We start from the raw sequence: 22,157 nt of genomic DNA, 5'->3' as shown, positions 1-22,157 counted from the left end.
CATGAATGATCTTTTTGTATGTCTAATGTTGGAAATTTTATACAATAACTACTTATGCATACTACACTAAAGAAGGACTCTCTTGATGTTTTGTCTGTGTGAGCCTTTACTATCATTTTTGGCTAAGGCTGTTTTATTGTTTCTTTAGGTTAGGACACACCCTTTCAAGTCCTTTATTTACTTTTGCTGTTTTCAAGTGTGGATTCCTTCCTATTCTTTTGAGGAATGCTCAGAAAGAATATACCTGGAAACAAGATTGGTTTCTCACTTATAACCTCATCTGAAAGCTAAAGCCAAAAGAAATATACGTTTGATTAATTTTACTTCAGTGCAAAATGTATTAAAGCAACAAAAAACCACCTTTCACTGTTTTTAAAGCTGTCACTAGACACTGATGAAGGGATCACTCATATCACTTTTTCTTTCACTCATTAATGCAGGTTTTAATTTGTACCTTGCTATTTTCATATTTTTATAAAGGTGGTCTGTCTATAGCAAGAAAGAGTAAGCCTCACAGGGCCAGGAAAAGCAGGCTAAAATGTCTTTGACCTCTATGGTTCCAAGCTGTGAAATACTAAAATTAGCTTCTCAATTCCCAGTTCAGAGGTCAGCTAGAGACTATTGATACTGAATTATGCTGGGCTGAGTAACGTCTCCCAGTAGTAGCTCAAGATCAATTATGACTGTATTTTTCCAGCTACAGGGGCCAGCAGAGAGCATATGACATGGATAAGTCAATTTTTATCAACTTTCTTATCTTTATCTCTGAGAACACAGAAAATAAGAATCATGCCTCATCACCGCCCAGTATTCTGTTGGAAAAAGTAGGTTGCCTGCAATCAAGGCAGAACTGTGGGAAATACTTAGGAAGATATGGCCCTTCTCTTTTTTTTATCCCAAACAGTATTACCTAAGGCTTAACACATACTTGTGAGAGTCATCTCAACCCTTGCTTTCTGCCTGCTAGACTAATTGCATGTTATGTTTCCAAACCAGCCTAAAGTTGCTGATAACTGGAGAGGGAGCATTTTGATGAATTCCACCAAATGGCAGCAATGCATATAAACTGAGCCATAATTCTGTATATGGCTCTTAGACTGGGAGTGATTCACAGCCCAACAGAACAAAAGTGCAGCTTCCATGTCTGCACCTGACCATGTACAAACACAGTTACTCTCTCAGTCTTATGCACAATCTGCTGTATGCATGCTTCTCACCTAAATACAGCATTACCTGAAGGACAGGATGCACTGCTTTAGCCATAGCCTCCAGCCACCTATAATATGATGAAAAATAAGAATAGATTAGTTTGGTATAGCAGAACAAATATGCTTCACTGCTTCTTCTAATTCTTGCCAACATATGCAGCATCTAAAGGGATGCACAATTTTCAGGACATATTCAAGGCTTTAAATCAGGAAAGTAGTGGATTAAACCTAAATAAATACTGCTGACTCTCAAAAGCTTGCTCAAAATAACACATTGTGATAAATAAAGGCAATATTGCAGAAAAGGCAATCTATATATCAAAAAATATGGTTCAAAATATAGTTCAGCTTGTCAGGCTAAATGGTCACTCTCCTTGTCTTTGTCACAATGCAGATAATGAATTTGTGGGAAATGTTAAAACCCCTTAAACTGGAAGCTACAGCATAAAGCAAGCTATTTGTTGGCAAAGTTATTCTTTTGTGCTATGGATGATACAAAATTTGGAAATGGAAAATGCTCTGAAATTATAATGGTGGGTTATGCTAAGTATTAAGACTATTAAAAAATGGGTGTATGAATACTAAACAGTCAACTTACTTCACAGCTTTATTTTTCTGACAATTCCCAATAGAACAAAGAGGAAAATTTCAAAAATACTTGATTTTAGTACTTTTTGAAAGTTATTACTCCATTGCTCATATTATGGGTGATTTTAGTCTCTGTTTTCTCAGCTGCTTTCTTTGGGAAATGCAAAACAGTACTTTTGATTTTTAATTCTATGTCAAACCCAAAGACATTGCCTCTTATCAGAACCAACATGCTGTTGTGGCACATTTTCATTTTAAAATACTAAAATGAAAATGTGGCTGAACGACAGAAAAGGAGATGAAGATGAGATGAGATTGTATTTATTACTGGCACTGTCCTTATTGGGCAGAAGAGAGACTGATAAGCAAGTTTACATCCAGGAAAATTTACACTTCGATTTGATATAACAGTGCGAGAGAAGGCATGAGAATAGAGGTGAATTTTTTTTCTCAGGATAAATCAAGAATTCAGGGGGGCAACAAAACATGAACATAAAGATTTTATTTAAAGAAAAAAGCTATGAAACTGAAAAATAATTTTGGAAGCTTCTGCAATTGAAAAATGGAAACATTATCTTCTCTTTAGTTGCTGATAGATTTTAATTTTTTTTTTTTCCCTAAGGATCAAGGCAGGTATTTTGAACATTCTCCAAAGATTTAACCTCCTTCTTCCCATACTGAAATAACAAAACAGATGCTGATAAAATGAAAGATCACTTACCTCTTCATTTCTTGGTTGGAAGTTGCACAGAAGTAGAAAATCCTATTTCCAGCTTGAGGTATACATTTAAAAACAAATGGTTTACCCAGACTGGTGTCAACACCAATTTCTGCTCCTTCCAGCTTTGTTACTTCCAGGGGTCTGCATTTCCCTTCATCCTGCAATTAGAAAAAAAACAACAGTGCCCAAAGTTCAGAACTAATATAAAACTGATCCCTGTGAGAGACAAACTAATCAAACACCCTCTAAACTTGAATCTCTGCTTTTGCTCTCTTAATTGTTTTTGGTTCATTGGAAGCCATATCTGCACACAAAAAAACTTTCTAGGTATGCATAAATATTCCAGACATTGAGGGTGCTGCTGAATGATATCAGGATTTTCAATGTGCACTGAAGAATTTAGGATCCTGGGACTCTCTGGTAATCAGTGCAATGTTTGCAGTTTGGTTTATGCTGAAACTCTCGCCTTATATATAGATAAAGGCAAAAAAAGATTTAAACTTGAAAATAGTGAGCATAATTTCACTTCCTTTGCAAAGCTGCTGTAAATATGATTATGTTCATAAACCTTCCCAACAATTCAGACAACCTTCAGTGGAGAGCACTTCAAGACCCTTTTGCTTGTTTCTAATTGTGTCAAAACTCTTCTGGACTGAAGGGCACTGCCAAAGTCTTTTCCTCTGGTTAGTAATAAGGAGCCAATAAGCTCTTTATGCACATGAATAGGTGAAGCAGTTTATCCCCACATTTTTTCAGCTCAGCTCCCCCTAAAATACATGTTTTAAATCTGAACAGTGAACTCTAGCTATGCTTCAAAAAATATTCTCAGCCCCTTTTCCTTGAAGATCTGTGATTGGGGCTCTAACAATTGCATCAAATTTGGTGAGAGTAAAATGAAAAAAGAAAGTTAGTGCTGGGGCCTGTGACGAGCATGAATGCAGTTTGCAAAATACACAGGTGGTGTAATCTCATAGAATAAATTTGGTTGATTGTTGGGAATTAATTAAATTTTGAGTAGGAGCTGAACTATAATTGCCTCATGTCATTTTTCTTAGCCTAAAAATAAATATATAGAGCCTTCCACAAAAAAAATGCACTTGTGGGAATTAAATAGTTAAATTTTTGATTGTATTCTCACTGGCACACGTAATTATCTCTTTGTTATACATAATTCTTCTGCAGCAACAAAATAATCCCTAATAATGACAATAGTATAAATAAACATTCATTAACATGTTTCTTCAATTTTTACACATTTTTGTCTTCCTTTTTTTTTAATGCTAAACTGAAGTTTTTTAATGCAGAACTGAAGAAGATGAAGGCAAACCTGCAAAGTGTTAGTGCTGTGTGACTTCTTACTTACAATGCCTTCAGACACAAAAAAACATTGCAAAGACAGCATAACCAAAACATGTATTCTGGTCCAAATCCCATTCCTAGAGCTAAGTATGGCCAGTGCTTTGCCAAGGTGGTATTCAATAGGATCCTGTCCATGGTCCTGAAGGCAATGGTCACTTTAGATATTGAAATTGCTGACCACTATTATTGCACATACCTATAAACTTATTTTGTAAACACTTTCTGTGGTGTCTAAAATGGATGGGAATAGCAGTTCTGTGGCACAAAGAATTATTTTTATCCACTGTGTTTCAAATACATCTACGATGAGACCAAATGCCCTTCACAGAATGACAGAGAGCTGTGCTCTCCTAATTCTGATAACCTAGACCAGAGAATCATAGAATTGTTAGCGTTGGAAAAGACATGTCTGTAAGGGGTGTCTTTTCACTCATGTGGCTTTCATGAATAAGAGAACATTCCTTTGGCAAATATCCCTTTGCTGGAAATATCCCTTTGCTACAAAAAGTGCCAAAGGTATATGGCAAAAAAAAGTAATTATAAAAGTAATTTCTTATGCCTGAGACTGAAGTGCAACTCATTGATGATACTGCCATTATGGAACCTGACATACCAATGTGATGCTGCTTGAGATGATTGTATGTTTTATACAGATTTTAAATGAACTAACTCAGATATTAGCTACTACTGTTCCATTTTATGCTAAACTGAAAAAAAAAATAAATTTTCTCAAGGTTGTGATCATGAATTCTAGGCAGTCTTCAGTATCAAATATGGATGAAGTTCTCTAGGTAGAAGGCTAGGTGCTTCTTTGGTAAATGAAGGCTAGGTAGGAAGCAGGTGCTTCTTTGGTAAATGCTGTTCTATGAACAGGAGAAACATCTGAAGTAATCATTCCTATATTGCTGGTTTTCCTAACATGACCTGAGTTTTAGGTTAAATGTTTCTGTAAAAAAATCTACTGTATTAAACAATGTATAATGATGAGAAACTGAAATTAGAAAGAAATAAAAAGAGAAATTTAGATATTTCCTTCCTATACTGTACCAAATGCTCATTAAGGTAGTGCTTGTAGCCCTATTTAATTTGGAGCAAGCAATTCCAGAATTCCAGTAATGCCAATCATAGTATTTCCTGAGTGATTCACTGTATTCAAATTTTGTTCAAGCACAGTTTTATTTGCTATACAAATTAATTTGCTCTACAAATTTTTCTTCATGAATCATTAAGAAGCAGCTGAGGAAATATATGCACAGTTCATGCTATTACCAGTAAAAAAAAGTAACAGGAGGAATAACTATGAAAGATACAAGAGTCTGCAACTACCAGTAAGAGGGAATGAAAGTAACTACAGAAAACAATATCAAATCCTAGAAGTAATTTAAAAGACAATGTGAAAACTAGCAGCGCTAGAAAGCAGAAATGGAAGCCTGGCTAGCTTGGGAGACTGGCAGTAGGAAGTGTGAGGCAGTTGCCCTGAGGTCACTGGCTCAGATTGGTTTCAGGTCAGTAGTGGCATGAACAAATTTTTGACTCTCTTTCAAAAATATCTTCCTGGATGTGCCCAAGTGATCTTAAAACAGACATTTCTTAATTGAGACAGAAAACAATTTTTTTTTCTTTTTTCTAATTTCTCATTTGCCTAGCTTTCTCCATCATAGCTGATGTGTCCACAACCCTCCCTGGCATTTTCACCATCTATTATTTTCTCTGACCAGCTTCTCCTTGAAGAGTCTGGTGCTGTTTGCTTAGTATTTCACTAAAGTCTTCTTCTCCCCATATATTTTTTTTCTAATCACTGTATTTTGTGGTAGGCTCATTTTTTGGTTCTTTAAGGAAATCACAGATAAAGCCTGTTTACATTTACTCCTTCTTTGAGCTGGGCACATCTATGCAGAGAAGAGATTAAGACTTTTTATGTCTTTTCTCTTACACCTATTTCCTTTGCCCTTGGGGAAAGAGCTTGCATATATCAGTGAGGAGGGAGCTCTAGAGTGCAGAATAGCTTGTATGACATTTTTTGCCAGTAGAGATGAATTTACTTAGTTTTTCGTTTTGTTTTGCTTTAAATAATTTACATATAAACTAGAGAGTGTAGAAACAAACTGAAGAACAAAACAATATGGGTTAAAGATTTAAAAGCTTCTCTGATTTGAAGAATCTAATCATCCTACACCAAACAGTACTGGCTGTCAGATGAAGTGCAATCAAATGGTCCAATGGAATAATTAATCTTCACATTCTAGTTGGTCTAGCTGGTTATTTTCTTGATGTTGAGTAATTTGCTGCAATTAATTGCACAAATGGTAATGAATAGTTTGCAGGACCAAGTCTCACAGGAAGAACAATTGACTGAGATAAGATTTTGAACAACTTGAATCAGATCAAGCAATGTATCTGTGTATGACTTTTTCTGGGTCAGGGTATGCAATTTTTTAAGCTAAAATTAACATGCATATCATCAGCTAGCGTTATTTCTCATTTCTCAATAGAAATAGTACAGAAGATGTATTTGAGACAGTGGATTCAGCAGTTTTTTAAATGTAAGCTGAAAAATATATTCTGGAGCGATGGGAGTAATGAAAAACATAAAGAAATCAGATTATACATAGGCTCTACATGTGGCAGCTTTCAGACTGTGGTGATACAGCTCCAAGCAAGAATGAAGAACAAATAGAAGTCATATCTCTAAGAGCAATGGCTCAGACCTAAATCTATTTCTGGCTAAGCCTTTTATAGAAAGTGATTAGGCTTAGCAATGAACACACAGGCTTGTTCAAGAGAACAAAGGACTGAATATTTGTCATAGATTGAAATGCTGTGAAGGCTCTGCATGTGGCAAGCAGGGGATTTCTTTCTTGGTGTAATAATTGGACTCTCTATACCACAGAAATGAAAATAATTTAAAAACATTTTCCCCTTCTCTTTTCTATTCTAATAGAAACAGGAATATGACCTAACATCTAATGATTTAGGTGATGTAATAGCTATTTACCAGGTTGGGGTCTAATTGTTTTGGATGATAAGAAATTCATGTTTTTGTTCTCACTGCCCTCTCCTCAGCTTTGAGATACTTTGTCTTAGTCACTCACAGTATGCCTAAGGGCTTCCTAGAGGCATTAAACTTGTAAGCTTAGGAAATGGAAATCATAATGCTCTTTCTAAAAGTGGCATTATTATATATGATTACAACGAAGACTGAAAAAAAGTACATTTCTGTCCTTCAGTGCTGCCATAGGAAGAGTGCTTCTCAAGAGTATATACTGCAGTTTTCTTATAACATGTTTCAGAGCATTATGAACATGAACTATCATGAAGGCCATTTCTCTGAGACTTGGGGCTACACATGAAAGTCAATTTTCTCTTTATTCACCGTTCAGTCTCTCACTACAGCTGAATCTCTAAAGCATGCTTTTTTCAACTGTCAGGACAATAGTTTCCAACTTGACTATTCCTTCCGAAGTAACTGCTCCTATTTCCTATTACAGCTTTTTCTTTTGACTTTCCTACTTAGAGTCCATACAAAATGCTGGCAACAAACCCATACTCTTTACATCTTTATTTCTAACTGCTATAGTTCTACATCATTCTTAGCTGATGGAATTGGACAGTGAAATTTGAATAAGCAACAAAAGTAATACCTTTTGTTGCTTATTCAAATTCAAAAATAAGGACCTTATAGAGCTGGTTTGACTAGAATTAATCAATCTCTAACTTCTGGAAAGGAAGTCTGCCATGTTCAGACTCATGTTCAGTATCATGTGTTCACATTGACAACACTTTCCTGTTGGAGACAGGCCTCTTTAGAGTTTCTCCTAGACCATAACCACAATGATATTTATTTCTTAATTTCCTTTCAGGAACTAGATTAGTTATCTGTCTCACTATCCTCTTTACCAGGGTCTACTTATGTTCAAGGACTGGAAATAATTCCTAGAAACACTGCAAGATAAAAAAACAGGGAGTAGCTTCTTATACATGCTTCTTTATTTATCCAGTCTTACTTAGCAAGAAAGCAATGAGGAATTAAAACTAGCAAATTCTGGCCTTCAGTGACACTTTTAGTGGTTTTGTAAAAGCCTGCATTAAATTTATTGAACACCTTACATGATGTATTCTATTGCTGAATTCTGTTGTTGAATTCTGTTGTTGTTGAATTGTTGTTGTTGAATTCTGTTGTTCTGTTGTTGGATATTTGTAGTGAGGAATTTTGGGAAACAAGTTTCTGACTATAATGTCTTCATAATCCTTGTGCTTTCCTATTCAGACTTGAATATTGTTATCACATTAGCAGGTATGTTCTCATGAGAAATGAATACATGCTACACAGTCTTTAAACCCCTTAATGTTTCTGGGTCTCGGAAGTTATATTCCTTTTCTTTAATGAAGCCACAAGACCAGTTTTCTTTTATCCTGAAGTCCACAACCTATATAAAGGTTTTCAAGTTAGCTGTCATGTTCTAAAAGTGACTTGCTGATGACAGCTCAGAGATTTAACACGTTGAAGTGATGCTCTGCTGTTGTGAAGTAGATTGTAGTGTCAATCTTATTGGTCTCATGTAAAGCTGATTAAGACTTATTTGTCCTGTACTGAAGTCTTCACCACAAACACTTTGTGATGACTTTGCAGGCCCTTTACTGTGAGGAGCAGCAAATGGTATACTTTCAGAGGAGAAAACATTGCTGTCTGTAAAGAAAGGATCAGTGTGTGACTACATTGATATGTTTTCAGCTATCCCTGAAAAAAAGTGTGAAGTTCAAGCACAAGAAACTTGTTTGCTTATATATGCCTTAGGGAAGGATTTAAGTGTACATTCATGTCTGTCTCATAATTTCCAGCTATCTTTCCTTTAAGATAAAAACTGGGCATGTTGAAAAATAATGAAATAGCGTGTTTGAGATGATTCAGTGTTCTGGATAGCAGGGGACCAGACCTGTAGAATACATAGTGGAATTCCATGGTTGCCAAGTGTAGGCAAAAGTATTATAAATCATTTTTCTCTGCTGATCTCAGTAATTTACCAAAACCAAGGTTCTAGCACAAAAATATCTCTGCTCTGAGGTGGCAAACATAGCTACAACCAGTGAGGTGAAAAATAAGTTTTAGCTACTTATAGGGGTTGTAGAATCAAGGACATCTGTTGGCAGTATCTGAGGGAAAAGTAAGTAACCTTGCATGTGAAATGACTGAATATTTTGCAACACCTATCACTCTACCACTGTGTGATTGGCTAGAGATAACTCAAAAAGAGCAGCAATTACATGGGGCAGTCAAATGTAAAAAGCTAGAAAAAGCTAGGAATCTTTTTAAGGTAGGTGGGAAGAGAAAAATTCAAGATGGATAATTTCCAGATGCAGATTGCAATGATGAGGAAATCTAGCTCTCTGTGTTTGTTGATATGGACTAAAGCAGAGATTAATCACCACTTTCTTTCTCCACTACAAAACATTATATGCTATATTTCAGGCTTATATAAAAAGCCTAGTTGTCTTCTTACACAACTGAAAATCAGGCATGACCTTTCTGGAGTCACTGGAAATACACCAGTGTAAGTTGATATTCTTAACTACTGAGTGAAGATGAGTAAATTGATTACCCTGGCTATTTTGCTGTATAGTGCCAGTTTATCCTGATTTATTTTTCTTTCCTGAATTATTCTTGCCTTCGATTAACTATTTCAAAGAACTTCTTAGATACAGTAAGTGAAAAAAAATTTCCTCCAGAATGAGGCAAGGCCTGGAACATAAGCTTGTCAATTTAATCATGCAGCTGGCTTATAACGTAAAAGCTGTGTTAAATGAAAAAAAAGATTTGTAATTCCCTTAGAAAAAAAAGTGTGATGAGCAGTTCTCTTTCTACATCCTGGGAGAAATCATACTGAAAGAAATAAGTGAATACGCTTGAGATGCCTCTTGTTTCATTTGGGCATTAGATCTCTCAGTAGTGAAGAACTGCACTTGTTTTAAGTATCTTTTTCTCTCTCTTACTAAATGACTCTTTCGAGTACTTTGTACATGAGGCAGAGAAGAAAAACCTTGTGTTTTCATCTGCTAAAATAGCACCTCAATATTTCAGTGTATTCTTTGGAGCCCAGAGACAGAGAGCAAAAAAATGTCATGAAATAATTTAAAAAGTAATTGAAGGGCACTAATCTTGGGTAATGCAAGAAAATAAGCAGTAGTTAGCTCTTGCTATAAAACATTTATGCAGTGCTTTAAATTTATTTACTCTTTTTAAGAGAAAGCAAATGTACATGGTTTTCGTGATTGAAATATGTATTTTCTTAGTGCAACAAATAAGATAGTTGAGGAACAAATGAATTAAAAGAAACCTACAAGTTAAAAGAAAGAAGTGAAAATATAATTATATCTTAGTGTATGTAAGATTATGGGGCACCTTCTAATCTTCATTCCAATTTATGTAACACTCTGGCTTTGTGATATTTAGTTGATCAAAAGCTGGAAAGTGTTTAAAAGTTTAACTAGATACCCCTTTTTACATTTCAGGAGTTTGATGATGGATATGGTTATGATAAAATAAAATCTTTCTCAAAGAATCTTCCTACATGCCTGAATCTTTTTAGTTTGAACTTTTTACTTAGTTTTGTTTTGACACCAGAACAGCTAGTGGTGAAATAAAGCACTGTCCAGACCGTTTTGTTGCACAACCAGTGGTTCTGCAGCATATTCCTCATTAGATGGCTCATGTGTGTACCATGACAGGTGCAGAGAAACAAGACTACCAGCTATTCTGCTGAAAATGTCAGATGGATAGAAAACTGTAGAAGAGCTCTCAACAAGCCTCCTTTATATGCCTCATGCAAAACACTGTAGCACTGATGTAATGCTGTAAATGCCATAAAGAAAGATAAAAAATCTGTAAATTTGAATACAGAAATGCTGCACTTCAGGGCAGGGTTTGATTCCTCACCAGCCACTCTTCTTACCTTCTTATGTTTGTAATAGTGTAGGTAACCGTTATGTTTCAGCACAAACCACCTCTTTCTCCAGCCCTTCAGTATTGCTGATTGTGTTCGTTTGTGCAGGTATCCTCGGCAGGTAGGTTTGGGGGTGTTGGGGTAACGGCTGATATCTGATCCCACTATCATAGTCAGGATATCGGGACCTAAAATATTACATGTGAAAACATAAGTCAGAACTATAAATGTGTCAATATTTCTGAATACCCATGTAGGGTAGGGAGCAGGAAGGCGGTATTTTATACCACACCCATGTCCTCCCAGTGTAGCTTTTGGAAGCAGCTGGGAGCAAAGCAGCCAAGGAAGCATATTAAATCAAGTGTTATTTGGCCTTCTTTTAACACAAATTCAGGAATGAAACTAATTTTGTGTTGAGAACTAGTAATGGAGCCAGCTATCTGAAGACACCTCTAAAACTTTTCTGGTGACCTCTCTTTGCAAGCAGTATCTTTAATACTTGTCTATTTTATCAGTTAGGAGGAGTAATTGAATTTCATTGCTCAAATGTGTGTACATAAATTGAGGTTTAACCAAAAATTGCTGACAATGCTCTTAGGGGCACCTTCAGTCTCTGACATCTTACATATGCTCTTGAGAATTCTTTATTTTCCATGCCTTGGAGTACTGTAAACTTTTCTATGCCCCTCACTGAGGAGGGTGGCTGTTGGAAGCTAACCTGTGCTAAAGCATCTGCTTATCATTTGCAAAAGGTAACACTCAGAAGAGATGATAGATTGTAAGATTTAAAAAAATACATTATCCTCGTCATCAATGAGGTGAAACATCACAATATTTGTTGACAGTATCAATATATCTATGATTTTGACCCTAAAGGCCTGAAATTCTGATTGCATCAACACTAAAGAGCAGGTGGCAATGCCTGAGGGCAGATTGAGAAGTGTGACTATGACACACTTTCATCTGCAAAACAATTGCTGGGTTTCTTCTTTGGGGATGGGAATGTTGTTAGTGTGCCAAGATTTAATCGTGGGGTTTTTGTCTGAGGAGTTAAAAATACCAGTAATCAGAGATTTATCTGCTAAAACACTCAACATTGTCTTAAATACAACAGTGTGAATGACACCTTTAGAATTAAAGAACACAGTATGTGTCAAGTTAAATTTGTCACTGTCTTGTAAATGTATTTTAATTTATTGAATTTCCCAAGAGCCTTTGTCAAAACTTTATCTGGGATAAATAAGGGAATAGCAGTAAATTAATCTTCAGCATAAAAATGTCGTTATCTTTGGGTTTTAGTCATCACAATCCTAGGAAGAATATACACGAGCGATGTCCCTGACTCTGTTTCAGTGGTGGTGCAAAACGATGTTTCACAAAATAAACTCTGATCTCTCGAGTAGACTTCAGGATTTGGAGGCAGAGAAACAGAAGAAAGATGTGAAGTCTCTCCCTGAGGATGTATAAGGCATAAATAAGGCATTTGTGTCTCTGCAGTCACTTTCAGTGCTTTCTGAGTCACTTTATAACAGGAGAGCCAAAACCATTACTGTCACATGCTCTTTGGGGAATTATTTTCTAAAGTGTCTAAAGAACAAGGTCTAGATAAAAGGTGATCTCAGCAATACTAGTGTATGAAATAGTAACACATTAAACTATTAATTGAGATTTCTGTTGCATACATCACCCCATTTGTCTGGATGTATTTGGAGCATTAAACAGGAAACTTGACCCATTCATTTAATTTATTGTGATCTCAGAATTACCTTTCCTTGCCAGATTGGCAGCTTCTGAATGTGGCATGCTGGTGACATCAGTTCCATTGACTGCTATCAGAATATCCCCAACTTGAAGCCCTGCTTCTTCAGCTGCACTATCTGGAATGTAAAGAATAGAAAAAGAAAAAGAAAAAAAGAAAAAGAAAAAAGAAAAAAGTTAAAAAGGAAAAGGAAACCAACCAACCAAGCAAAAAAGCCCTCCAAAACCAAAAAACAAACACAAAAATTTATTTAGGGCTAAAATATCAAGCATATCTATATGATCACACTTTTCTAGAAAACAAGTATCTGTTCAACCAGTCAAGGATTATGTTTTATGGCCTTCATGATTCCAGCTTGGAGGTAGAACAGATTTTACTGACCAGCCTGTTACACATTTGTAAATGATGCTTCAGGATTTGGACACTGGTGCAGCCCTGCACTCAGTGCAGTGTCTGTGCACTGTCAGTGCAGAAATTTCATTTAAAATACCATTAGGATTTAAATGCTTTTAAGATGCAAATAGACATTTGACTATGAGAGTTTGAGAGTTTTGGCCTGAAGTGTGGATGAAGATCTGATGCAAAGCTCTGTAGAGTCAGTAGAAAAATAAATAAAATCTATTATTCTGATAAGCTTTGAATTTAATCCCAAAAGAGATTCTGTACTGATACTTATCTTTATGGTTAATAGAATTTGGATATAGCATTTTGAGGATTTTTTGCTTTAGGAATAATTTACATAGTAAGTTAAAAAGTCACAGTGAAGGAAGAACGGAGTCAGATGTTTAATGCATCACCTTTTGTTTATTTGTTAACCATTGCAAAGCACATGCATTCCTAACAAAACAGTGCTCAGACACATGCCAGCCAAGAGTGAAAGCAAACTAGGGAGGTGATAAATATGCTCTATTAATGGGCGCCAATACATGGTTACTTAAATTCCAGTTACAAATTTCTCAGATACAGTATTTATCTTCTCATTTATAAATAATCATTCCTAATGTACTGTGAAAAAAATAGTTCTGGGAAATATTATTCCATATTCTTAACATTTAATGTATGCTTTTAAAGATTTTATACCCTATGATGCAGAAAATGTGATCCTTCAGTGTATTTCTGAGAATGTTTAGAAATTGTAGGGAAAAGATTAATAAAAGCTTAATAATAAACAGGCACAATAAATACCTGGTCCACCCTCATGTGTGTTAAAAATCATTTGTAAATGTCAGAACATTTTGGGTTGTGCTGGCCTTGAGCATGCCATACCAGACTTTTTAACTATAAGTGGTTTGTAAAATATTAATAAAATATTCATTACAGAATCATAGAATGGTTTCAGCTGAAAGGAACCATAAAGATCATCTAGTTCCAATCCCCTTCTACTATACTAGGTTGCTCAAAGCCTCATTTAACTCTGCTTTGAACTTTTGAAGGCATGGGGCATCCACAGACTGTCTGGGTAACCTGTGCCAGTGCCTCACCACTCTCACAGGGAAGAATTTCTTCCCAGTGAAATAAGTTATATTTTTATAAAATACAATAACAAGCTTGTCTGAAAATAACCCCATTTTTTTATGTTGTCACTGTTTTAAAGCAACTGCATTTGAAAACTATGAAGAAAAATGTGATATAAAATGTACTTAATATGTATTAAATATACTTAATTTTAACTAGTTGGGATTAATTGATAAGTGTCAGAGCTATTGTATGCATGATGTATGATTTTATTTGTACTTAGATGAAAAACTTCTGAACTCACAGCCTGCTGAATTCACAGGCTTTCCAAGTGTTGTCAGGATGATGGACAATCTAATAATAATAATCTGGTAATAGTGACAGAGCTATTCTCAGATGCCATGCCAGAAGGCATGCACTAGTCTTCTCTGTGTGGAATGACATTTTTCATAGTATCTGCTTTTTTCAGTAAGAATCTATTCCAGCCTCCTGTACCTTCTCCTCTTTTTCTAATTCTACTATGCCTGTCCTGAGATGCAGAGCAGTGGAGCAAGCAGTGCTCTAAATTTGGATGAGCCAAGGTCTTAGGCAGCAGTAAAATGACAGACTGCCTTGTGTCTCATTCTCTCTGGTGTTACTGACTGAGTCAGCTTTTAGCCAGATTTCTAAAATAGCATAATTTACAGAGCCAATGATTTCAGACTTTTCAGTGGTGACTCCCAAGATGTCATTCCTGAGTGAACAGTGCCAACCATTATTAAGGCACAGTACATCTAGCTCATTCTTTTCTAGAGGCAGTATCTTACATTTCCTCTTTACGGAAAACCATCCTCCATTTTTTGCTCAGTCACTTGGATTTTGGACTTTCTTTTGGGGTTCCTTACAATCATCATAATTCCTGGAATAAGTTAACACCCCACCTGTCAAGACTGACAGGTGGCTGAATGGATGCAATCAGAAGCATCCCTAGCCAATAAGATTTTTAGAAATATTAGAAGGATCACTGCATCCTCATTTTCATTTCTAAAGGCTTCTTTAGAAAGAAAGGATGTCAGCCTACAAAAGATTTAGATTTTGCATCTCGAGGGAAGCTGAATCCAAGCACTTGCACAAGGTATGAACTGACACGGAAGAAGACAGGGCAGTGGAGTCTGATTTACCCCTAGGGATAGTAGGGCTCTAAGACAGCTGTTCATGAGCAGTTCATGCAATTTAACACCTTGAACTCAGTAATTATGGAAATTATTCTGTACTTCTATATTATAAATTATTATAAAACAGATGTTCTATACTATTTAGATCATATTATATAATGTACATATATATATCATTATATCAGTGTATATCACAACATTATGCATTTATTTTTTATATATTTCCACAGGAGAAATTAAGCAGTTGTTAACTTACTTGTGTCAACTTCAGTCACAAGGATAGGCTTTGAGAACTGGATCCTGAAACCCCAAGGGTAATTGCCAGTTCCTTTAGCAATCTTCACTGTTCTTTCTCGAACTGGAGATAGGAAGAAAGATACCTTTTTTTCCTCTACACATTCAATTTAATATGCTGCAGTCTGTTTTTAAAACTTTTTGTAGACACTGAGTGTTACCCAGTGTAACAGATCAGTGTACTGATTCTACAAATGGTTGGGGTCTTTCAGTATCACTCCTGGCTATTTAGTGCTGGTCCTCAGACACAGACACCCTTCACACTGGAACAGATCAAATATCATTCATGTTAGGGCATAGGCAGACAGCAGTTTAAATTAAGCTGCTGGACTTTGTAATGAAAAGCTGAAGTATTCAGGTATTCCACTCTACTGATGTTATTCTGGGAGAGAAAAACCCTTGTGGTCTCTGTGCCTCTATGCTGAAAATACAAAATATACTCTAATTTCTCAAATGGGTTTAAATCTGTTTATTGTAGTTTCATTCTTTTTATATTTCAAAATGCCTCTATCTTTTGGATAGTTTCTTCTTTTGTTTATCGTGCCACTCCACACTCCCACACTGCCTTCCATTCCCGTAGTTCGAATTCCCCAGCCACGGTGGCATCTTCTGCCAAGGTGGGGCTGAAATCTCTTTCAACTCAGCAGAATTTAACACTTAAAGGGATCAGCCCCAGTAAAAAGGAAGAACAGGGTCTAATTGCCTACTTCCATATTTTTCTTAGAGTCTAATCGTATTATTATTCTGACTTAAATGGCCTGGTTCTTTAGCAAATATTGTGCTTGAGAAGAACTTCAGTGTAAATTTGATTTCTTGGAACCTCTGGTTTTGATAATTTGACTACCTTACTGCATTGTTTTTGGTTTTGTTTTTTTTTTTTTTTAATGGAGGCCAATTCAATAGTAATTTATGATAACTGTTTTGTCTTCAGATTGTGTAATATTTGGAAGACAAAGAAAATGCTTTAAAGGTTCTTTTACTAACAGGCCAATTGATGCTACCTGTCCAAAATAGATACTTCAATACTGACTTTAACTATCCTGCTGAAGTTCTGAGCTTGCCCCTGAGAGAAGAAGTAACCAAAAATGGTTTTCCAGAATATTCTCATGTGTGTTAAGGGAAATTTTTCGTATCAGATTTATAGAAGACATTTGTTTTCTCTCATATTATGAATGATTTATAAGCTCCAATAACAAACAATTCCCTAGAAAGCTACAGGGGTAGCTATAGGGGTGTTTGTCTTAGTTCTTTGAACTGTGTTACTTTTGAGTAACAACCTCTGAGAAACCTCCCATCCCCGAGAAAAAAGTTGCTTACTATATCTGTTTGCACAGATTTAAACTATGAATAGAACAACCCTCCATACTCATAACAAATAACTATTTTATTTCTGGATCAACTATTTCTGAAAGTTTGATGTAAAACAGATTTTATATCCACTTTTTGACCATAAATATCTCTATGAAGAAGAATATGAGAAGTCATGGAATTACATCGCCTCTATCCTTATCTCATGAGGTTTAGTTATGCACCTTTACCAGTTTATCAATGATGATATTTTGCAAGACAATAGCTAAATAAGAACTATTTATTTTTTAATACTCTTTTAGATTCTTGGATTGCTCCTTTTCCCATTTTTTGCATAAGTGACCAGTATCTTCTCCAAAATGTTGTTCTCCTGAAATCCTCAGAGTACCCATTTTCACACCATTTATTACCTGTTGCTGTAGCCAACTTACTTGCCACTGGTCTAGGTCTTTTGCTGAGACATCTAGGACTGTTATCTGGAGAGACATCATCTCCTCTGAAAACCCAGGAAGCAGAATGAAAGTTTTCTGTATAAAAACCTCTGTCCTCATTTTCAGAATATAGTCCCAGATCTACTGATCGAGCATCTTCTGAATTTACTGTCATGATGATAAAACAAGTAAAAGTTATGTCAGGAGAGAAAATTCATGAAGAATAAGAGACCTGAGCCACCCAGCATGAAGAAGTGCCACAAACTTCTTAATATTGTTGTATATTAATTAACTGTTGGTAATGTTTTTACTGAGTTCCTCAATTTTGCTGCTGTTAAAGGAGAAGTCTGCAAGGATTTCCAAATATAAGATCACAATACTGGAGGCTAATGCACGTTGGACTTGAGTAAGAAGGGAAGTCAAAACAGGAGCTGCAACTCTTTAAGACAAATCTGGCTTTAGTTAGTTCTTAAGCTATCTTATGTGACCCATTTGATTAGGAAATCAAACAAATCTTCTAGAAATTTAGTATGAATTCAGTGCATATCAGAAGACAAAAGATGAAAAGTATCTTCCATGACAGGGGCATTGATGGCCATATTTTCTGTTTGCTTAATCTTAGCTCTTTCAGACATAAGACCTTTTTTTTAAAAAAAGAAGGTGAGGAAATAACAATTTGGTGGTAATGTTTTTTTTTTTCTTTTACCATAGAACTCTTTGCTAGTTTCTTCATAGGCTGTTGAATATTTGTATGATGTGTTATGTGTTATGAGGATTTTCAGATTCATATTTTATAATAATTTATATTCACAGTGTCTTGCAGTGAGTTCACATGGAGATGGATGACAGTTCTAGTTCTCCGCTAAAGTTAGGGCTATCAAGGCAATAGGATGTCAGGCAGCTGTGGCCTGTGACAGATTATAAACAACAAGTTGAATGTGAATAAAAAGGTTGTGTAATAGTCTGATAACATCCAAAGTAGATCAGGAGTTGGAACTTCAAAGTTAAGACTGGATGGTGAAAGTTATATATAAGTATACATCATCAGATGCTGTGCTAACAAGTGGACTGAAAAGATAAGTTTTCTGAGTGGAAAAAACGTCACGTTTCAGTATGAAATTTCAGTATGAAATGCCTGGTATAATGCAGCTAGATTTAATGCAGCTGGAGGAAGGCTCTGTATGCTTTGTTTATCCTTTGTTTGATGTAAAATGATTTCCAGTTTAAAAACAAAGATAAAAATCTGTCTTTATTTAAAGTTATATTTGTTTGGGAAGTCACTTCCTGAATACATCTAAGTGGCAGTCCTTTCGTCACTTAGAAAATGTGCTCAGTTGTGTCTATCTAGACAAATACTCTATCTAGACAAATAAAATAAAAATCCACTGGCTGCTCCCTTATTATGTTGAAAGTATGAGATGACATGCTTAACTGTATAAGAAGCTACTAGTAAACAGACAAATAAATAAATATTACTATGCTAATATGTTTAAAGGTCATTTTACCTTGCTACCATGAATGCATAAATTAAAACCTAGACTAGCACCAAACAACTCAGTACAGCACAGTATTTTGCCAGTTTAATGCTGAATTTTTATAATTGTAGTAGAGTTAGAGTAGGTTAAAATGTGACAAATGGGCAAAATATACACACTGCCATGCTGACAGTATGGAATTATGCCAAAACATTTTTCTTTTCTCCTTGACTTTTCAGAACAGACATCAAACTGGTGTGTCAAAAACAAGCACATTTAAATTCTTCCCCCCTGGATGCTGGAAGTAAGAATGTAAGGAGCTGCTGCTTCCATATGACAATCAGAGTTGTCTCGGGTCTGCCAACACAGTGGAACGGTCAAGGTAATAAACCAAAAGGGACAGAAGTCTCAGTCCTACAGCATAGTATCCAAAATGTAAGAATCTGTGACAGAATTGTCTGCTCAGTCACCTGTTCTGGAGACCACCCTGGGTTTAACCAACCTGGCTTTGAATACTGACAGGGTTGGGGCATCTGGAACCTCCCTGGGCAGCCTGTGCCAGTGTCTAACCACCCTCTCAGTCAAAAGTGAATGAAGCATGTGTATTACCTGCTACTGACAGCTGCTGTGCTTTTTCCTTTTCAGAGTGATCGTCTCCTTATTAAAGGAGGGCAAATAGTCAATGATGACCAGTCATTCTATGCTGACATTTACATGGAGGATGGCCTCATAAAGTAAGTATGGGATTTCTATTATCTACATCTCCCCTCAAACCAGCTTCAGATTGGGTAGTTACTGCCTTTTTGTGGATGTGCTCTGTGCCCACCTTGCCAGGCAGTAAAATCTGGTAACTTGTTAACCCTCTCTATTCAGAGGCTCAACTCTCTACAATGTGTGTAAGCACAAATAATTGTCTGATGTGTTTTCAGAGGAACTCCAGTGACCGAATTGCAGTCAGGCTTGTGGGATTGTGATACTATGTCCATTGCACAGCAAAGTTGCGTCTAATTGCACCAGGAACAAGGTTTATCTTTGACTTTTGTTTTGCCCTGTGTTAACTGTGTTAGCATGAATGATGCCACAGAGGATCCTGTTTGTTAGCACTAACAAGGACAGTGCTGTGCTGCAAGTCATCTGCATCCTTGAGATTTCCAGGAATTGCAGGGAAACCTCTGGGTTCCCCCAGCTTCTCTGTATATGTCTCAGAGCTGCAGGAATACTTCCATTGTTTAAAGGCTGCCATTCAAACTTGGGTAGCATTGTGCTACCCAAAACTTTGTCTCAAGGAAAGCAATTTTAACTCTTGTAACTTGCTCTTTTTTGACTTCCTTGATTTCTTAAATGTGTATATATATATATATATATATATATATATATATTCTTTCTCTATGAAACCAATATGTGCCTGACTTAGTAAAATTTATGGTCCAGCTTTATATTCAAGAGACATTACTGTTGAAATCAAGGAACAGTTTACCCTGGTGTGTATAGCTTCTGGTAGGTATTTTTGTGCTCAGGTGGTTTGACATGGTAACTTTCTAGTCCTAATATGATGGCCTAGAGTCTGTTTCAGGGGCAGGTAATGAAAACTGCTACCAATAAAGAGCTTCTTTATTTTCATGTGAAATGTCAGTCATGCCTTCTTTGGTAATAGGCATTTAAACTTTAGGAACTGGCTCAGTTACCTGAACATAGGCAGCCTGTACCATATCAGACACCTCAGGGTATCCTTCTTGCTGTTCAATTAATACTTCAAAAAGGCTTGGCTTCCCTGTTGGTTCACATATCTCAGGCCTCTCTTGGTATCCCAGCTGGCAACTGAAATCTATGTTTGGGCAGTGAATTGAGGCTCTGTTGATGTAGGATTTACCTCTTTGGTACAGGTATGCAACATATTTATAGTTTATCATCTATTAGACCTGCACTGAAGTCTTAGAGTTGAGAGTCTTCTACAGGCTGTATTTTCTCTTCTTCAAAGAGGAGGTTATATATCTACAAATAAAATTTCCTGTACCAAAAGTAGTCATTGTAACACAAAATATTTCCACAGGGAAATGCACATTTCTTCACCATTACTAAGTATGTCTTATATATTACTAAAATAGCAAAACAAGAGGAGAGGTGGCATTAAGAAATACTACAAATTCTCCTCCTAGACTGCAATTTTTGCTTGATGGCTCCATCTGCATGAAATGTAAATTCACTAAGAAGTTCATCTTAGATTTCCTTCCCATGAAGTTTAAGCTGATGAATTTGCATGTGGCAAGGTGACAGATTTCTTAAAGAGACAGTTATGAGTCACAGCGAATAACAATCTAGGCAACAAGCCTAGATTAAAGTTGGAGCGGGTGGTTACCTTTGTGAGGAGAGAAAGACTCCCAGCTCAGCACAGCTTCAACATAAGTAGATATCAGGATTACAATTTTTGATACAACCTCAAACCTGCTGCCATGTGATTACATGTTTGTGCCTAGAGTTTTTCTTAATATTATCTGAGCATATTATTTGAACATGTTCTACCATGAACATGCAGGGTAGAATCAAGTGGGTTTTTTTTAGTCAGATTGTTTGCTTAACGAATGGGAAAGGATGCTTCATGTTACTCATGAAAATGACTAACACAAACACTCAGATAGTAAACTGCAGCTAATTTCCTTAGTTGAAAGCCTTGTCATAGTGTCAATCACAAAAAGGGGAAAGATCCCAAGTGTAATAATAAAGTACTCACTTGATCCCTCAGTGATTGTGCTGTTTATGGAGCTTCCTCCAGCTGAACTGCATTTTTTGCTGTCTTTGAACTGTTTCCGTCTTCTGGCCCACTGGTCTATTGCATCTTCCTGGGAACTGTCACTTGATCTGGTATCTTTCTTCAAAGGTAACTTTCTGGTTTCATTAATTTCTGATTTCAAGTCTAAGTAATAACCAGATGTTGTTTGTGAGAAATATGTGACCCGACTTGTACAAGTATTTTTACTGTTTAATATTTCTACATTCTAAATACAAGAATAATCTAACCAACACATATATGAAAATACCAAATAATACTGAAAATATTCAGGAAGTATATATTTTAGACTGCTTAAGGCCTTTATGCAGCAAGAAGTAGAAGTATCTCTAGTTAAATACCTACATAGTCATTTGTTCATCACTATTTTAATGTAGAAACTTGTAAATTACTCATGGATCTTGTTTAACATCTTACATTTTTGAAGCGGCCAGTAGATAGATATATAAACTCCTATTTGAACACTAATAATCTTGCAAGACATGCATGAAGATTTTTGTGGTTTAGATTTCCTTCTTTTTAAGGCAGAATAAACTTACTTGTTGTAGTATTATTTCATATACAATTGTAAAACAGATCTTGTGTTATATTCTGTTCTGAAAATGTGACTGTAGCCACTGGCAAGGGCAGATAGGGAGAAAGTCCAGCCTTCACAGGCTCACTGGAGGATGATTGTACACTC

At 36.0% G+C, this 22,157-nt stretch overlaps 1 protein-coding gene across 8 annotated transcripts in view; it reads right to left on the bottom strand.

The window, feature by feature from the left end:
- The window catches only part of LOC107216238, a 40,594-nt gene that overhangs the window by 4,449 nt on the left and 13,988 nt on the right, over window positions 1-22,157 (bottom strand). For 5 of the 8 annotated variants that reach the window (XR_001525431.2, XM_015653021.2, XM_015653020.2 and 2 more), the window contains 7 exons: window positions 21,419-21,601; window positions 17,216-17,383; window positions 15,439-15,540; window positions 12,581-12,691; window positions 10,824-11,002; window positions 2,518-2,675; window positions 1,234-1,276 (listed from right to left, as the gene is read on the bottom strand). Coding sequence is in view for 6 of the 8 variants with exons in the window: in XM_015653021.2 (XP_015508507.1) it covers window positions 1,234-1,276; window positions 2,518-2,675; window positions 10,824-11,002; window positions 12,581-12,691; window positions 15,439-15,540; window positions 17,216-17,383; window positions 21,419-21,601 (944 nt within the window). In the remaining 2 variants the exon portion in view is untranslated. Of the gene's footprint in view, window positions 1-1,217; window positions 1,277-2,517; window positions 2,676-10,823; window positions 11,003-12,580; window positions 12,692-15,438; window positions 15,541-17,215; window positions 17,384-21,418; window positions 21,602-22,157 lie in introns of those variants that run through there. The other 3 variants (XR_001525432.1, XM_033520384.1, XM_033520385.1) reach the window with 3 other exon arrangements.

This window comes from Parus major, chromosome Z (assembly GCF_001522545.3).
Source record: "Parus major isolate Abel chromosome Z, Parus_major1.1, whole genome shotgun sequence".
Lineage (NCBI taxonomy): Eukaryota > Metazoa > Chordata > Aves > Passeriformes > Paridae > Parus > Parus major.
This window is presented reverse-complemented; position numbering and strand designations above follow the sequence as displayed.